Source organism: Monodon monoceros, unplaced genomic scaffold (assembly GCF_005190385.1).
Source record: "Monodon monoceros isolate NGI ecotype Baffin Bay Population unplaced genomic scaffold, NGI_Narwhal_1 Super_Scaffold_6, whole genome shotgun sequence".
In the NCBI taxonomy this organism is placed as follows: Eukaryota; Metazoa; Chordata; class Mammalia; order Artiodactyla; family Monodontidae; genus Monodon; species Monodon monoceros.
The window spans coordinates 78,160,771-78,179,667 of record NW_021703783.1 but is presented as its reverse complement, the minus strand read 5'-3'; the positions used below and the strand labels follow the sequence as shown (position 1 = coordinate 78,179,667).

The 18,897-nt window shown below is 37.9% G+C and overlaps 1 protein-coding gene across 2 annotated transcripts; it reads left to right on the top strand.

Annotated features, from left to right (window-relative positions):
- The first annotated feature begins 61 nt into the window (after positions 1-61).
- On the top strand, positions 62-18,446 carry IKBIP (IKBKB interacting protein). 2 transcript variants are annotated; one of them, XM_029204101.1, is made up of 3 exons: positions 62-610; positions 6,408-6,525; positions 10,860-13,304. In XM_029204101.1, exons 1-3 carry the CDS (start codon positions 435-437, stop codon positions 11,694-11,696), a joined length of 1,131 nt encoding a protein of 376 aa, XP_029059934.1. In that variant the 5' UTR covers positions 62-434; the 3' UTR covers positions 11,697-13,304. The 2 variants fall into 2 exon arrangements, with proteins under 2 accessions (XP_029059934.1, XP_029059935.1); XM_029204102.1 differs by lacking the exon at positions 10,860-13,304 and adding an exon at positions 17,500-18,446 and having other exon boundaries at positions 168-610.
- The last annotated feature ends 451 nt before the right edge of the window (positions 18,447-18,897 follow it).

The following is an 18,897-nucleotide window of genomic DNA, read 5'->3' as shown; positions in this document are numbered from 1 at the left end:
AGTGCCCGCGCGCGCAGAAAAAAGCCTCCGCCGCACCAACGGGGGCGCGCCGCGCTCCAACGAAGGGCGGACCGAGGCGGCGGCGCGCTCGACGCGCGCTGCCCCGCCCCGCCCCGCCCCGCCCCCCCGCGTCCCGGCGGCTTGCAGAAGCCCGGGTGCCACGGTTTCCTCGCTTTTGCAGCGTTAACGCAGAAGTTTGGGGAAGTAGGATTGCCGCTTACCCCAGCTGGAGGAGCTAGAAAGCGGGTGGCTGGGAGACGCTGTAGAGCAGGGAGGATGGCCGGGAGAGGAAGGGGGCTGGTTTCTGGGCGGTGCCAAGTCTGAAACGGGGCGCGGTCACCGCCGAGCCTTCCCGCGGAGGCTGAGGAGGCCACGTCTAGCTACCCCAGGGTGAAGAGGCAGCCCCGGGTTTGTCATCCTCAGGACCTCCAGACATGTCTGAGGGGAAGAGCCGGAAGAGGTCGGCGCCCAAGGGAGCCCCAGCGGAGCCTGGGAAGCGAAGCGAGGACGGGAAGAGCCTCGAGGGTCGGGGCGGTGGAGGCGGGGGCTGGGCGGATCCCCGGACCGGCTTGAGCCTTCTGTCGCTGGGGACGTGCCTGGGCCTGGCCTGGTAAGTGGTCCGAGGCCGCCCGGGTGTCAGGCTTCCCGTGGTCGCCCTCTCTTCTCTGGGTCCCGCGTCTGCCCCGGCCCCGCCCGGCTCGGCGTCCCGCTAACCTCTAGCCGCCACGCTTGCGGCTTCTGTTCCTCAGGATCGACCCCAAGGAAGGGACGGCCCAACCTTTATTTTAACTTTCGCTCGTTTCTCGTAATTTATTTTTGTACTGCTGGCGTGCCTCGATCGCCCAGCTGGAGCTGAGGCCAAGGTTTGGGAACGTCAACCATTAAGAAATGCAGATTCGGCCAAATTTCATTAAGCGCCTGTACAGGACAGAAGCTTTCCCGTTTTTAGAACCCGTTACTTCCTGTCCGCTGTGCATTTGGGACAAATTTGCCCCACCCCATAAATGCCTAGTGGCAACGTTTGCAACCTTAAAAGAATTCATTATGATCTTAAATCAACAAACGTGCATGATAATGTAAAGTTTTGGAAGATAGCTCTTATTTTGGTTATTGTGCATGCGTTAAGTCTGTTCCTAAGTTACAGAGGGAGTTTTAGTATAACACTTTTGTTCATCTGAAACTAAAAACTTATAGTTTTTAAACCAAGCAAATAGCGATATATTGATGTCATAGGAAAGATGAATATTAAGAAATAACCTTAAAACCAACTTATTTTGTTTTCCTCAATCATATTCTTTAGGATTAACCTATTTCGTTTTAATAACAAGACTGACTCTTTAGAGTTCCCCTCCATTTCCACTGATTTTTGAAGTATTTAGAAGATAGCTATTTATCTTCAAGAATAATTGGATTCTAGAAGCAACCCTGGATGTCCTCTCATCTAGAACATTTTTTCCTTTTTTTTTGGCTGCGTTGGGTCTTCGTTACTGCGCGGGCTTTCTCTAGTTGCGGTGAGCGGGGGCTACTCTTCATTGTGGTGCGCGGGCTTCTCATTGCCGTGGCTTCTCTTGTGGAGCACGGGCTTTAGGCACACGGGCTTCAGTAGTTGCGGCATGCGGGCTCAGTAGTTGTGGCTCGCGGACTCTAGAGCGCAGGCTCAGGAGTTGTGGCTCACGGGCTTAGTTGCTCCGCGGCATGTGGGATCTTGCCGGACCAGGGCTCGAACCCGTGTGTCCCCTGCATTGGCAGGTGGATTCTTAACCACTGCGCCACCAGGGAAGGTCTAGAACATTTTTGATGCTAGTAAATTTTGAAGTATACTGATGACTCATCCTTAGTCAGTCAGTCAATAAAAGATTTGTTACAATAAAGTGAAATGTTGATTATTAAATATTCTCTCCAAAAAGAGATAAATTGTTATTTTACTAATATATTTGTTTATGGAATATTTTGATGTTAAAAGAATAAATGTACAGAACTTACTGTTTTAAATAAACTGCTTTTATGTCTTATATTGCATGACCTTCTTCAGGTAAATCAAAAACTTTGTGCTGGGCAAGTTATTCAGTACTAGAACTTAGTAGGCTAAAATATATATGTTGCTTCTTTCTAGAACCTAATACAGCTGGTTTTAGTTACTGAATTTGTTAATTCTCATCCAAAGATTCATATTCATATGAGATAAATTACATCAGAAAATGCTCAACTTTTAAATAATTTAGTTACTGTCCTGGGAAAACACACTAACAGGAATCTATAAAGGAAAACAACTGTTGAAAAGCAGACACTTCAGCTCAGGAATTTACTGTTAGTGCCTGCAGTGAAGATACAAACAAGTTATATTCAAGTAGGAAGATTTTATTTGAACTGTGTCTTTGCAAAATAATAAAACAATGCTCAAAGATTATTTCTAAAATGGGCAGATTCAATGATTGTTATTAAATGACTGTTAATTGCTGTTGTGAAATCTTTTGCGACAAGAGTTGAAGTATAAATACTTCGGCCACAATAGCACGTATGTATTCGTGGTAAATTTGGGAATTTTCTAATTAAAATGCAAACATTGGGCTTCCCTGGTGGCGCAGTGGTTGAGAGTCTGCCTGCCGATGTAGGGGACGCGGGTTCGTGCCCCGGTCCAGGAAGATCCCACATGCCGCAGAGCGGCTGGGCCCGTGAGCCATGGCTGCTGAGCCTGCGTGTCCGGAGTCTGTGCTCCGCAACGGGAGAGGCCACAACAGTGAGAGGCCCGTGTACCGCAAAAAATAGAAAATGCAAACATTTAGCATCTCAGCACACTGGAATTATAACTAAGCCACTGACATTTTTACCACTAGGATTAGCACCTAAAGGTTGGTCTATCAAATCTTTATTGCATGCTATTGTACTGACACTGTTCTGGTTGTTAAAATACAAAATCGAATATATGTGCCTAAATACAGCTTAGGAGTACTCTAATTTTGTCTGATTAAGTTAGGGCAGAGATTTGAACCCTTGCACTGTCTGAGGTTGATTTCAAGGCATCACTATTTCAGTATCTTCAAACCATTAGTCTTTGGATCCTTGTTTGGAAAATAAACAGAGATAATGCAACAAAAGGGTGGTACTTGAACATCTCTCTATTAAACAAAGTCCTGATAATCATCTTCTGTCAGCCTGACAATAAGATGTTGGAGATAACAGTTGCCCAGAACTATAGGGCCTGAGTGTTGATTTGCATACGTCATTTATAAACTCTTTAAGGAAATTTTCCACGTAAGAGATTGAAGACATTCTGCTTTCAAAAAGTTTTTAAAAGTTATGAAGGTACTAAACAAGACAAAACCTTAAAAGCTTATTACATAGAAATTTAGTCAACTAGAAGTTCCATTGTAAAACTTTTAAGTTTCTTCTGGAAATTTCAACAGATTTTTTAATTGTCTTTATAAAAGTTTGTCATAGCATTTGTGATAATTATGTATCAGAAGTCAAAAGCTCTTTCAACCATCAGATAATTCAGGGGTTTTTTTTCTCTAATACAACTTTCTCCATAAATCGTTTATACAGTAAAATCTTGGCTAACCCCATTTTTCAGCTTTTGTTGTTAGTGGAGTTTAATCTGAAAGACAGTTATCCTTTAATTACCTTGAGTTTTAAAAATGGAATATGGTCTGTGTGTTCCTGAACTTTCAGTATTATGCTGAAAATGAAGTTGCTGTATGAAACATACAGCTAAATGGATACTGACTCTTTCTCGTTACTAAGTTGAAACAGAGCCAGAGAAAAATCCCGTATATATAAATCCTCCGTCAGCTGTCTGACATCTAGGCCTCCTAAAGGAGCTATGCAGAGACAAGACTCCAAGGAACTGCATGGTTTATTCCCACAGGGCCCTGAATCTATATGAGTTCTCTGTAAACTGCAATGGATTATGAAGAAGTCAAGAAGATTCCCTTTGTAAAGCCTACACTAAGGTGGCCAATTAATCCGGGTGCTTTTCTCCTACATCCATACCTTCAAGATCTTTACCTATGATAGTGAAAAGAGGCCCCAAAACACAGTAAGAGAATGCTTCTTTTCCTATTAGTGGGTCTCATCCATTCACTTCATCCTTTGTTTGCTATAAACCCAACCCTGGTTCAAAGTGTGACAGGCCTGGGCCTTCTATCAAGTGTTAAGCAGAAGGGAGCCCTGATCCATTTTACCACTCTAGGCTTGTCAGAGGGATGGGAAAAGCAGCTGTGCAAAGCAATTCAAAAGAAAGGGCCAAGGTACGTAAAGAGAATAGTTGGTGTTTTACGTTCAAGGCACTTTAAGAGCTTTATTAATATGAACCTGTTTAATCTCTACAACACCCTATGACTAAGTAGTTTTATCCCCACTTTGCAGATGAGGAAACTAGCAAAGGTAAGTTAAATAACTTGCCCAAGGTGCTTGTACAGCTAGTAAATGGCAGAGCCAAAGTTGCCTAGCTTCACATTCAACCAGCATGAGATGCTGTCTACCTTTGATATTAATCCAAAAAGAGGCCAAGACCCTAGAAATAGAAATCCCTAATCCAGAATTGTTTATAATCCTTTCTTGTCCTAGAAGCTGTAGCCTTTAGCAGACCCTAATTGTTGTCTCATCTAAATGAAGGAAGATAGGGAGTAAGGAGGTCTTGAACTGCTCCTGTTAGAAAATACCTCTGACTCATAAAAAGGAAACAAAGCACCTTGGGCATAATCTGGATGCCAGTTTCAAAAATTAGTGTTTCACAATTGAAACCACCTTCTCTAGTGTACATTTTTGGCTTCTAGAAAAATCATTCTCTTCCTTAATGTTAAATGAGTTAAGATTTATAATGCACTTAGAATAGTGTCTGGCACTTGTAAGTGAAAATAAAACAAATGTATTTTAACTCAGCATCATACAGACCACTGTTGATTATTTTCATTACTAGCACTAAGTAAACTTTATACTTGTTTTTTCTTTTATGCACTATTCATATATAGAAATAGTGAATTTTTTTTTTATTTTGGTGAGAAGCTAACCATGAAAAAAACTCTACAAACTATCATCAGAGATGGTCACTAATATGATAGTTTTCTTCAAGCTTTTGCTTAATATTTGAATTTTGAAGAGAAGTGTGGAGATAACATTAAAAAGATTAAATAAAACAGAAAGTCCTGTAATGAATTTTTATGGATCAACCTTCATAAGAAATCCCTCTTATAATAATGATTTTATTCTAAATGAACACACTGATCTATAGGATAAATCCATGAGGTTAACACTGGAGTAATGGATGATAAAACTAGTTCCTGAAATTAGACATTTCTTTAGACCGTCTTTCTCCTTCATCTCTGTCTGCTGGTCCCTAAAAGCCAAGAATGAAATAGCCAATCAGAAAAGAATTGTCTACACATCCTTCTTTGAAATTAGGATAATAGTGTTTTCTAATAACGAGAAGTTTTGTTTAAAAGTTCATATTAACACACAGGAGAAGTCAGTCTGTACTAAGTATGTAACCTGGGCTTACTTAATTCACTGTTATCTCAGAATAAACATTAGCCATCATCAAAAGAAATTTATTTCATCCGACATTGTAAACATTTGTTTAAAATGCAAAAACTCCATTTTAGTTTTGGACAGATTTATAAGCAACAGTTAGCCTAATGATATTTATGAGTTTGATTCAATCACCTCTCCGTTGAGTTTTGAATCTTTAAATGTTTGTCTTGCAGTGGAAGTCATTTTTACAATAAAGTGTCAACTTGTCGTTGTCATCTTGGCTAGGAGATTTGAAAATTCACAATATCTAAGTCACATCCCAAACCAATTAAGTCAGAATTTCTGTGGTTAGACCCAGGCATTACACTTTTTTAAAGCTGCCAGGTGAGGGTTTCCCTGGTGGCACAGTGGTTAAGGGTCCGCCTGCCGGTGCAGGGGACACGGGTTCGTGCCCCGATCCAGGAAGATCCCACAAGCCGCGGAGCAACTAAACCCGTGCACCACAACTACTGAGCCTGCGCTCTAGAGCCCGCGTGCCACAACTACTGAAGCCTGCGCGCCTAGAGCCCGTGTTCCACAACAAGAGAAGCCATGGCAATGAGAAACCTGCGCACCGCAACAAAGAGTACACCCCGCTCGCCGCCAACTAGAGAAAGCCCGGGCGAAGCAACAAAGACCCAACGCAGCCAAATATACAAATAAATAAATAAATAAATTTTAAAAATTTAAAAAGTAAAGCTGCCAGGCGACTCCAATATGCAGTGCAGCTGTTGAACCACTGGACTGCGTACTCACTCCTCCCTTCTTATAAAAGCTGCCACTACCTATACCAGAATTTATGTTGTCCTTACCAGAAGTGGGCATAAAATACTGCTTTAACATCCGAACTTAAATGGGTTTGAGTTAGGAAGTAGTGATTTTTTTTTTCCCTTTTTCAGGTTTGTATTTCAGCAGTCGGAGAAGTTTGCAAAGGTGGAAAACCAATACCAGTTACTGAAAATGGAAACCAACGAATTCCAAGGGCTTCAAAGTAAAATCAGTTTAATTTCAGAAAAGGTAATTATTAATTGGCATATTTGGGGAGATTTTACCGTTTTTCTTCCCCATTGCCACCCTTCTACCCCAGCTGATAAATTCTTTTTTCCTGCCTTTTAGACCATTACTACTTTAACTCTTACTGGTTTTCCTACTTCTTCACATTCTCCCTTTAATCCAACTTAGTCTTAGCTTACATTTCAAAAGGACAAGAATTTTCTAATATATGACAAATGTTATTGTTTAAAAAGACCAATATTGTCATATTGACGTGACCTCAATTTTCTATTTAAATATCAAGTATCTAGAGCACTGAAAATATTATTGATTTTAGATATAAAATTAAAATAGGAGTAGCACTTTTTGGACTAAGATCCATCAGTTTTTTTTTCTTTATTTCCACTTGGTAAGCATATATATTCATATGCATATAAGAATGACTAACCTAAAATAAATATTGATTTTTATAGACAAATGAAAATTAAAATCCATGTCTATTTTGTGTTTCTTCAAGCTGCAAATACAAGTGCATTACTACTGTGATTCTTAGAAATGTGAGACAGATAAAAAATTTTTAACTACCACATGTCTCAGGAGAAGGTCAGCTGCAACCAATAAGTCATCATGTGGGCCTTGTCTGGCTACCAGAGACCAAACTATCATTGGGAAACATGGCTTGTTTGTTCCTTTGTTCATCACTGAGCCTTTACTCGGTGATAAGGTAGAAAAGGATTTGTGCTTGGCCCCAGGGTAAGCAAAGATGTTGCAAAAATAGAAATGAAATAGACGGCCTAAGTCCCTGCAGCCTGATGCACAGAATAAGCCTGTAGTCCCCAAGAAGATAAGAGTCATGGATTAAAATTATCCCTTACACATGCCAGTGAATTCCATGGAGGGTGAGTTTAGAGGCCTCTGGGAAGGTGCTGCAAGAGTTGGTATTTTGACCTAGGGCTCAGGTTGGAAACTGTAGTTATCGAAAGCCCTCTAATCAGAGCAAACGTAATGATAGAAAAAATTCCAGGAGATAGAAACTTCATGTACTTAAATGCTATTGAAAACAAATTTTGAAGAAAGATTTCCTTTTTAAATGAAAAATTTGGCAGCAATTAAAATGCTTTTAGTGAATCTCTGCCTTGCAAGCTTGGATCCCGGTAAGGAGGACAAAGATTTAACATATGATTAGAATTTGAAGTCAAACATTACAGGAGATTAGAGCCTGGCCTGTCGGCTATCACTCTCAGTATCTCTCCCCAGTAGCCCTCTAGTTTCCCTCTTCTAATATCTAATTACTCCTAAGCAGCTGTAAGGTGGGAACACTGCCCTAAGGGGGTTTTTTTAATTTATTTATTTTTGGCTGCATTGGGCGTTTGTTGCTGTGCGCAGGCTTTTCTCTAGTTGCTGCTAGTGGGGGCTACTCTTCGTTGTGGCGCGCGAGCTTCTCACTGTGGTGGCTTCTTGTTGCGGAGCTCAGGCTCTAGGCGAGTGGGCTTCAGTAGTTGTGGCACACGGGCTCAGTAGCTGTGGCTCACGGGCTTAGTTGCTCCGCGGCATGTGGGATCTTCCCAGACCAGGGCTCAAACCCGTGTCCCCTGCATTGGCAGGCGGATTCTCGACCACTGTGCCACCAGGGAAGTCCGTGTCCTAAATTTTTTGTATTAAATCTACAGTTTGGTAGACTGAGAATGTAAACCTAAGGGCTTCTCCATGCAAAAATTTAAATATTCATTTTTTTCTTACTTTCCACTACGTGGCCAATTTTATAATGGGCAATGTTTTTAATAAAACTCAGGTAGATTAAAAAAATGCTTTTGTAAGCAACAAGGCTGTATTTTATGGCACAGGCAAATATAGCCATTTGTTTGCAATAACTTTAAATGGAGTATAATCTGTAAATCTATGTTGTACACTTGAAACTAATGTAAGATTGTTAATCAACTATACTTCAATTAAAAGTAAATAAATAAATGCCTTTGAAGCAGGTATTTAAAATATCATCCTAGGATCCAAGAAATATTGTCTTCACATAGTTCGTTCTCTCCCAGTCTGCCCTAGGAGTAGTTTAACAATAGCTGCCTCTTTACAAAGCTGGCCCTAAAGGCCAGCTTAATGCAGTAGGAGGGGAAAACAACTAGACATGGGCTCTCATCATAACTGTGTGACTTTGGAAAAATCACTTTAACTTCTCTTGGCCTCTATTTCATCATTTATTAAATGAGAATATCAAGATTTGTGTAAGGATCAGATGAGATACAATATATATGCAAGCTCTTTGAAAACTTCCAAGCAGTAATAAATTTAAGATATTAACGTTTGTAAAAAATGAAAAACTATTAGACTGTAATGGCAGCCCATAAATGCTAGCTATTGTGGGGTACTAGTCACTTATTGTTTGCAGATTAAGTCTTGAGACCTTTGTTATCCTGAAAAGTTGATTTTATAATTGGAGTCTCCTGGGTTATACTGCCTCCAGGTTATAGTGATGCTCTGGTGAACAGCCTAAACAAGAAATTACCTTGGATTAAGATAAGCTTGTCTCTGCAAAATGCTGCTAATAAGACAACTAAACCTAACACTATTACCAATGTACAAGTATTTCTCATAGTTGGTGTTTTTAAAGGAACTTGTATTATAGCTACATGTATACATTAAAAATAATTTTTAAACAAGGTTTCAGAGTGATACTGTTATGCATTGTTCCCCTATCACCTGGAACTGCTTCAGGTCCTGATTGGGGTGGACCCAGGAGGTTTCTGGCCATTCTTCTTCCTAAATATCAAGAAACATGTTCTTTATACCCTGAGATACGGGGACTACAAAAAGGCATAAAACATGGTTTCTTCCCCTAAGGAATTTAGAAGTTCTCATAGCTTCTCCTGGCTAATTCATCAGTATAGGGACTATACTGTATCTTTGTTTTTATATCCAGTGTCTAGCACAAGGTCTGGCACAGAGCGAACACTCAAGAATTCTTGAATTATATGCGCTAAATGCCAAATAAGTGGCAAATATGTAATATGATAGATTCTACAGGAGTTCAGGCTCTCATGGCTAGGGTCATGGAAGAATGCTGCACTGAAAACCTGAGACCTGGTCTGAGCCTTGAGGGAAGGACAGAACTTAGCTAGACAAAGAAGGAAGGCTAACATATAGAGAAGTTATGGAATTTGGGACTTCCTCCTAGAAGTGTTAGGAAACGTTAAGGGGTTTTTAATGTTCTACCATGATGTACATAGCAGTTTTTAAAACTTTAAATCTGGCTGTAGTGTGTAGGATGATTTAGAGGAAGTAACTAGAAGCAGCTGTTAGATAATGTTTCTATAGTATTTTCCTTGATCATCGAAGATCGGTTTGGATGCCCTATGTAAGTGCTTCCATAGCTCTTTCCCTGTCACAGTGCATGTAGACTTCGCTTTCTCCCCAAGTAAACTAAGCTGCTTAAGGGCAGAACTGTGTCTTGTACAGTATTATGTCTTCAACATAATGCTGCAAACATTTGATAAATTAATGATCATTTCTAGGCCTTCCTGTAGTCTCTAAGGCTGTTATCTTTGTGTGAGTATAGGCTAAGAAAGAGGTCCACAACCTGGCCCTTCTATATTCTAGACATTTTAGGAGATGCTAGGAGCTTACCATAATTTATAGATACTTAGAACACTTTACTGTTTGACATCAGTTGTCTCTGTAAACTGATTTTTTATTCACTTTTTGCCTTTGTGATAGTTATAAGATCTGATTCTGGTACCTTTTCTGCAAGAGGTCAGTCAACAAATTTTTTTTTTTCAGGCAGAAAGTCTTCCAGAATCATAGAACTTAGGAAAGTTAACAAATTTTATAACTAAGTCAGTTTCTAAAAAGCCAAATAACTATTAAAATGACAGCTAAGTTGCTTTCCATTGGAATAAAAAAAGAAGGAAATGTGATATACTTCAGGCTTCTTTAACATTATTTTTCTTTTGAATATCCCTCCATGAAAATGCAAAAATATTTAGGATTATAAGTTCAGGTGTATACAGTTGGCCCTCTGTATCTGTGGGTTCCCCATCCAAATATTACATGAGGGACTTGAGCACCCATGGATTTTGGTATCCACAGGAATAGCAGTGCCCCACAGGTGGATACCTAGGGATGAGGGACAACCGTATTTTTCTACCATAGTGCTAATCTATTAAATGTGTTTAAAACATATTTTTAACAACTTAAATATGTAACAATTGTTTTTGTCTGTATGATTCTTATGTATTTGGATATTTTAGACATCTTCAGAATTTGAACTTGGCAAGTGATTGTTAAAGTGTGTTTCCCTAATATAAAAGTTATTAAGTAGCCTTGGGAATTGTTTTGTGTTATAAATGCAGCTTGCAACTACTGAAAGTATCCTGCAGGAAGCTACATCATCCATGTCTTTGGTGACCCAGTTTGAGCAGGAAGTATCCAGCCTCCAAAGTATCATGCATGACATTCAGAATAGTGAAGAGATGCTCACTCAAAAGATGCAAAGCCTTAATGAGAAATTCCAGAACGTTACAGATTTCTGGAAGAGAAGCCTAGAAGAAATGAATGTTAATACAGACATTTTCAAATCAGAATCAAAACATATACATTCTCAAGTTACTGTCCAAATTAACTCAGCTGAACAAGAAATAAAATTGCTCACTGAAAGGCTAAAAGATTTGGAAGATAGCACACTAAGAAATATTAGAACTATAAAAAGACAAGAAGAAGAGGATCTTCTGCGAGTAGAGGAGCAGCTTGGCTCCGACACAGAAGCACTTGAAAAGTTAGAGGAGGAACAGCATGCTCTCTTTGCCAGAGATGAAGACCTGACTAATAAACTTTCCAGCTACGAACCCAAAGCTGAAGAATGCAAGACACATTTGCCAACAATTGAAAGTGCTATTCGCTCTGTTCTCAGAGTCTCTCAGGATCTGATAGGGACAGAAAAGAAAATGGAAGACTTGACTCTTCAGATGTTTAATATGGAAGATGATATGCTGAAAGCAGTATCTGAAATAATGGAGATGCAGAAAACCCTTGAAGGAATTCAGTATGATAATAGCATATTAAAGATGCAGAATGAACTGGATGTTCTAAAAGGAAAAGTTCATGATTTTATAGTATATTCAAGTACAAGAGAAAAGGGGACTCCAGAAGAATATAAGCTAGAAAATAAAGGAATTGATAGTGATTTTTGAATGCACTACATTTATCCTGATGAACCACATTATTATACATAACCTGATTAGTTCCATGCTTTTGAGTTATTTTGATATGCCTCACTTTACCCTACATTATTGGAAAATAAGTGAGGTGTCCACACAAATGTGTTATCCAGAGAGTCAAAGCTTATCTTTTTAAGCAGTAAAACTTATTTCATTTTCACCATTTTAAATAGAAACATTTCTAAAATATATATTTCTCTACTTTTTTGAAGCAATATACTTAATATTTTTAAATGTTTTTCTAATAATTAATGGACATTATTGTGAATTTCATCTGTCATATTGGACCCAAATATATTAATGTCCTTAGGAGCTATTGAGGGATGTTTACCTCCTCACTCGACCCCAGTTTGCTTTTTCAAACCTTCTATTTCTTATACCTTCTGTCACCTGAAAAAGTGACCCACTGACCTGATCTTACTGTCAGGTTGATCAGTAATGTTTTCACCTCAGCCAGTTTTTCATTTCCTTTGCAATTTACTGCAGGCTAAGAATCCAGACAACCAAGTTTATAGGAATTTTGTCTAAAATAAAAGATAACATGCCTGAGGGAGAGCCTGGAATGCTTTGCTATGAATTAATATGCACTTTTTGAAAACTATGGAGACTGGGAAACATTTTTACTTTTTGTTAAGGTTCTAAACTGTTATAGATACTTGTAAGAAATTTTTTTAAAGAGTAAATGTGTTCTTTTTGAAAGTTTTCCCTATGAATTAAGTGTGCATCCTGTGAAGTATGGACTTTGGGAATATCTTTGTATACCTGGGCGTTTTTTGTTTTGTTTTTTTTTAAGGTTCTAACTGTGTTACAGACTCTTGTGTTTGCTAGGTATATGATCTCTAGATAAATTTTCTACTTACAATAAAAATACACTAATAAGCCTGTGGCCTATTTTAAAGAAGAAAAAGCAGCATAATGAGATATGATGTGATAATTATGATAACTAAAATGTCATTATTTTAGAGTCCCCAAACTAATTACCCAACCAAATTTGTTTTACATAGTGATTTTATTTTACACAAAATTATATAATAGAGTCACAAAGAATAAGACATGGACATATTGAGATGAAATTAAGGGGAGGTCTAGACAGATTTTTGCAATAATGATAATCGGAAATGTGCAAGTTTGGGGAAGCACATAACACTTTTATTGGTAAACTGATGTATCAAGGGTGTCCAAGGTTGGTGTTGAAAAAACTGAGTTAACTGCATTTGAAATTACTGTTCTAACAACATGTTTCTTCTTGCCAATAACCAACTATAGTCCCAGTTTTATAATGCAATTTCAGTGGAATTAAACGCAAAGAACTTGAAAGAAGCCAGTTACAAAAGATAGTTGTGGTCAGGTGGTTTTATCATGTAAATCTGTACATTTTTTGAAAAATCCCAAATAAGTTCTACTTTGGGGTTAGGAAGGCCTATGGTAGACAGCCGTGGGTCATAGGCATAGCATTAATTTCTAGAATATTAACATTAAATTTCTTGACTTCTGAATATGTAAGTTCTTGTCTGTGTGTACTAACAAAATTGTATTTGTTTGCTTTTATTTTCACGCTAATAAAATAGATTATAAAGTTAACTGGAACTTTGTCGTTTCAACCTCCATCCTGCCAGGGCATATGTGATCTCTTGTACTCTTTACTTTTATTTATTTATTTATTTATTTATTGGTGTGTCACCAGATTTGACACATCATTATTATTAACTACGGTATGTACCATAGTAATGGTTACAGAAAATAAATGGAAATAAGGTGGCCACTGTGCTCTATAGTGACAATTACAAGGGAAACAAAAACTGCCCTTCTACAAGTATTTCATGAGAAAATATTGTGTACATGTATGTACACATGTATATATTCCTTTATTCAGGGGTTTTCCTATAAAAAATTGTCACTGGAGAGATTTAGATGTACCTAGTTTGTCTTCCTCTGTTTCTTAAATTCATTTATTTAACAAAGATACTTGAAATTTCAAAAACTTTCCTGTGTATCAAATATTAAATTACATTGTTAGTTTTCCCTTTAAGGAAGATTACCATATCCTAAGACACATTTTTGTGTCTTTGTAATTAATAATAAATTTTACATTAAGTTTCTGATAGAGAGTAGTGTCCATTTTTTTAATTAGCACATATAAATCACTTTTACAAAACAACCACCTAATTTTCTTAACCCTTCAATGTAAAGTTAAAAAGTATATTTGTAGTAATATTTCCTTAAATTTTGCCTAAAGATGAGAAGCTGTTGACTAAGTGTATTTTTATATTTTATAATGAAAAATGTTGATTTATTAGCCTGTATGGATTGATAGAAAACTAAATTTGTAAGATACAAAGTTAATGGCTTTTTTTTTTTTTTTTTTGGCTGCACCATGCGGCTTACGGAATCTTAGTTCCCGGACCAGGGATTGAACCCACACCCTTGGCAGTGAAAGCGTGAAGTCCTAACCACTGGACTGCCAGGGAATCTCCAATGGCATTATTTTAATTTTAATCTAATTGTAGGTCTTTGTGTGAATCTATAATCTTGGCCAAAGATTAACGTGATGTCATATTCACCAAACATAATTTTTTTAATGTATTTCTCTGTAGATTTACCTCATATTTGCACAGTTGGCAAAAGCTCTGCAAATTCACCCAGTATCTGTGTCATTTCAGCTATGAACTACTAATTTAACACAAATCAAAATGCTCCATCCCAGCTTTACAGAGCAGGGAAGGATAGAACCGACATTTTGGAGCCTATTATGTGTCACACTGCTAGGAGGCCTACATTCGTCATCATCCTAACAGCTCCATGTATTGAGTATGTATCTACCCTGTCCCAGTCATTGTGCTAGGCACTTTGCATGTGTTATCACAGATTCTCACCACAGCTTTGCTATGAGACCCCTTTTACAAATGAGGAAATTGAGGCTCAGCAAGATTAGGAATCTTACAATCACACTGCTGAGTCTGTCCAATTCCAGAGGCCACTGACCTCCCACTATACAGTGTAACCTGCTGCTGTTCAACCAGGGAGGGGAAAAAAAAAAAATCACAAGAAATCAGCTGTCAGTAGAACTATCTTGAGAATTCAGAAAGCTATAATTCAGTCAAATGCGCCCACTACTATGTTGCCATTAAACTAGACTATAAGTCCCTCAAAAGCTATAACTGTGACCTAAAATTATTTGGGCCTTGGGCATAAGAAAGAATCAATAAATGTTTAGGGAAGAGTGAGAAAGCAGTAGAGGAGAAAAAAAACCCTAGACTGGAATCTTCTAATCTAGGCTGTGCCACTGACTCTGTGTTCTTGGGCACTTTATTTTGGGGCTCAGTTTTTTAATTTGTAAAATGAAGGAATTGTACCAAATAATTTCTAAAATCTCTCCTGGCTTTAAGTGGTTTTAAACTTTAGAGATCAATAAAATTTCCAGGTCCCTTAGTACAGTCCAAAGATCCTTTAGCAAAGTTTCTGGAAGCCTGATTGGACCCACAAATCATTCCCTTGACTCACGTTGTTTTGCTTGTAGATCCAGACAACATTTAACATTGCAGGGCAGCATCTAGCTTAGTACCTTGCTCATATGATAGGAACAGGAATATTAGTAAGTATTCAAATGACTGGGTGAATCTTTCGAGCTACCAATAGACTCCAACTCTTCTGTTCATCTTAAGCAAATAGCTTAAACAAGCCATTATGTAATCTTTAAACATAATTCAGTGAAACAATTTCTAGGCTATTCCTATATTGTATTGAGTTTCTATTTTAGTGAAGACTAATAGAAGTTAGTAATAAATTGCTTTTATAGCCTACCAAGTGTGACAAAGAGGCTTACTAACAGTTTCTTAATGATCTTACACTTCTAAGAATAAATTTAGCCTTTTCTGAGATGTCTTGTTTAATGCTGTTAAGCTATCTCAACTCTACCAGATTAGATACATTAATAAATGATAACCTAGTAATGAAATAGATGAAAGTAAGCCCTCTCCTTTCACCTTTGAAAATCTCTTTCAGCAAATACAATTTATTGCAAAACATTCCCCTAAAAAATAAAATTTAAGGTTTTGCACTCACTGCTTGATTTCCTTCCTATTTGTGCACAGTAAACGTTGTTGAATCAAGATGGTTTTGATTATTAGTAGAAAGCTATAGACAATCTCCACTTTAAAACAATGCTTTCCGGGCTTCCCTAGCGGCGCAGAGGTTGAGAGTCCGCCTGCCGATGCAGGGGACACGGGTTCGTGCCCCGGTCCGGGAGGATCCCACGTGCCGCGGAGCGGCTGGGCCCGTGAGCCATGGCAGCTGAGCCTGCGCGTCCGGAACCTGTGCTCCGCAACGGGAGAGGCCACAACAGTGAGAGGACCGCGTACCGCAAAAAAATAAAAATAGATAAATAAAACAATGCTTTCCTAGAAAACAAGCTGAAAGTTAAATGTGGAACAACTGACTTACATGTTATAAATGGGATTTCTTTTTTCAATGTAATCACAATGTATATCAGTGTTACAACACAGGCTTTGACAATATATTTTACATTTGTTCTTTAATTTTTTTTCTTCATAGTTTAGCATACAGTGCACAGGCTTAAGTTAATCTTCTGATTGAAACTTAATTGAAACCTGACAATTCCTATGTGTTTTATTTTTTTAATTAAATAAATTTGACATATAACATTGTGTAAATTTAAAGTGTACAACATGATACTGTGATACATTGATATATTCAGCCTTGAGAAAGGATATCCTGCCATTTGTGACAACATGGATAGACCTCATGCATGTATGTTTTAATTTTCAATTTTGTATTGTTTATGATACTTACCCATCTTATCACTATAATCAACACTTTAATATTCCCCTTTCCCTCTTAACTTTATTAACTGATGGTACAATGCAATAAAAATTCAAATATTAAAAATACAATAAAATAACTCAATTTCCCCAAAACTGCTGTATAAACACACATACACATGCACACAACAACAAAAATAACAACTTGAAATGTTGCCAGGCAGTTGTGTGGCTCAAAATGTTCATCAGCTGATTTGTCCAAGTTAAACCAAAACAATTTAGAGACATCAGTATTCAATGGATGCTGGGGAAGGAGGATGGCATTGAAACATCCAAAAGTTGAGAATCACTTGTATTTGGAATCTTGGAATTTTAGAACCTTGGAGATAGTGCTTTGTTTGTTGTTTTGTTTTTTACATATCTATCATCTCTATTAAACTACTGAACTGAGTTGAAGCCACAACCAAAGCTGTACTCATCTTTATGTTCCTCAGACTTCACATGCCTGACAACACACTAGGAACTTAAGGATTACTAATTGAATGGAATTAGTTCAATACCCCAGGAAAGTATTCATAAAAGTAATAGGACAATAAAGTCCCTTCATTCTAGCACTTGTACCTACAAACAAACTTGCATTTCAGAAGTCACGTTGTCTTGTTTGACCCCCCAAATTTAGCGAAACTCATCTAGAGGGGGCTTCCTCCTCCCTTCTCCAGCAACTGAAGATACATCATTTCCCCTCATTTAGCTCATTTTGTCACCATGCAGAGGACTGGTGGTGCCAAAATAACTGGAAAATGCCATTTGCAGTCACATGAAATTTCCTCAATGTTTCCCTTCCTATTCATTAGCAATACACTTGATGCATCTTTTACCAAATGCTTTCCAGAAGAGCAGTAACTTTGTAGTTTAAAATAACACCTAAAATTTAAGTTGAATTTTAAATGTTAAGCTTTTACTCAACTTAATTATTCTGGTACTATATTTTCTTACAGTGTCAGAAGTCTGAAGCTATCATAGAACAATTGAAGTCTTTTCAAATAATTACTCATCTAAAGCGTCTACAGGAGGAGATTTATGAAGTGAAAACTTGGTCCAACAGAATAACTGAGAAGCAGGATATATTGAACAACAATTTGACCACTGTTTCTGAAGATGTTACAAAAGTAGACCAAAGTACAACTTCCATGGCAAAAGATGTTGGTCTCAAGATTACAACTGTAAAAACAGATATGCGACGTATTTCAGGTGTAGTAACTGATGTAACATCATTGACAGATTCTGTTCAAGAACTAGAAAATAAAATAGAAAAAGTAGAAAAAAATACAGTAAAAAACATAGGTGATCTTCTTTCAAGTAGCATTGACCGAACAACAATGCTCCGAAAGACAGCATCTGACAATTCACAAAGAATTAACTCTGTTAAGAAGATACTTTCTGAGCTACAGAGTGATTTCAGCAAGCACACAGATAGATTTTTAAGCTTAGAAAGTGACAGAGCTAAAGTTCTGAAGACAGTGACTTTTGCAAATGATCTAAAACCAAAGGTGTATAATCTAAAGAAGGACTTTTCCCGCTTGGAACCCTTGGTAAATGATTTAACAGTACGCATTGGGAGATTGGTTACTGACTTACTACAAAGAGAGAAAGAAATTGCTTTCTTAAAAGAGAAAATATCTAACTTAACAATAGTCCGAGCTGAGATTAAGGATATGAAAGATGAAATAAAACACATTTCAGATATGGATTAGCTTGAAATTATTTAGATTAGACTGAAGAAACTTTTTAATGGGACCTCTGTCATGTTATAAAAAGACTGACAAGTCAGAAATAATGAAATTTTGGAGTAAATACTATTTTGTATTTGATTCTATTTTGTACAGTAAAAATAAAAGTTTTTGAAGGACTGAGCACTGGATTTTCCAAAATAAATATGCTCAAATGTATTTAAAACTTTATATAAAACATGTTTGCAACTTTATATAGTAAGAACCTTATGCATCCCCCTTACATATACATGCATATGTTCGCACACACGCGCGCACATGCACACACACATACACACTCAGGGTCTGCCAGTCTAGCGCTGGGAAATCTAGATGGGGCAGGATCTGAATCCCCACTTGCCCTCACTAACTGCCAAGGAGCATAGTACGTGTGGTTGGGGCCCAGCTGAAGAACTGCCCATCAGGATCAGGGCTGTAACATATATTATCCATTTAGAAGAGAAACTAGAAAGGTCACAACCAGGGAGCTGCAGGAAAAGAATCATGTAAGAATTCCTGGGTCCTTTATGGCTTTAGGAAACAGGGAAAGGTCACCTAAAATGAGGTAGGGAAGTGGCATCTAGAGCAGGGTTTGCGGGGTGGGGGGCAGCACAGATTGCAGGGGGC

Coding starts and splice junctions, on each gene's coding strand:
- IKBIP (XM_029204101.1), top strand. CDS start 435: ATGTCTGAGGGGAAGAGCCGGAAGAGGTCGGCGCCCAAGGGAGCCCCA. Junction 611..6,407: donor ACGTGCCTGGGCCTGGCCTG/GTAAGTGGTCCG, acceptor TCCCTTTTTCAG/GTTTGTATTTCAGCAGTCGG. Junction 6,526..10,859: donor TCAGTTTAATTTCAGAAAAG/GTAATTATTAAT, acceptor TTATAAATGCAG/CTTGCAACTACTGAAAGTAT.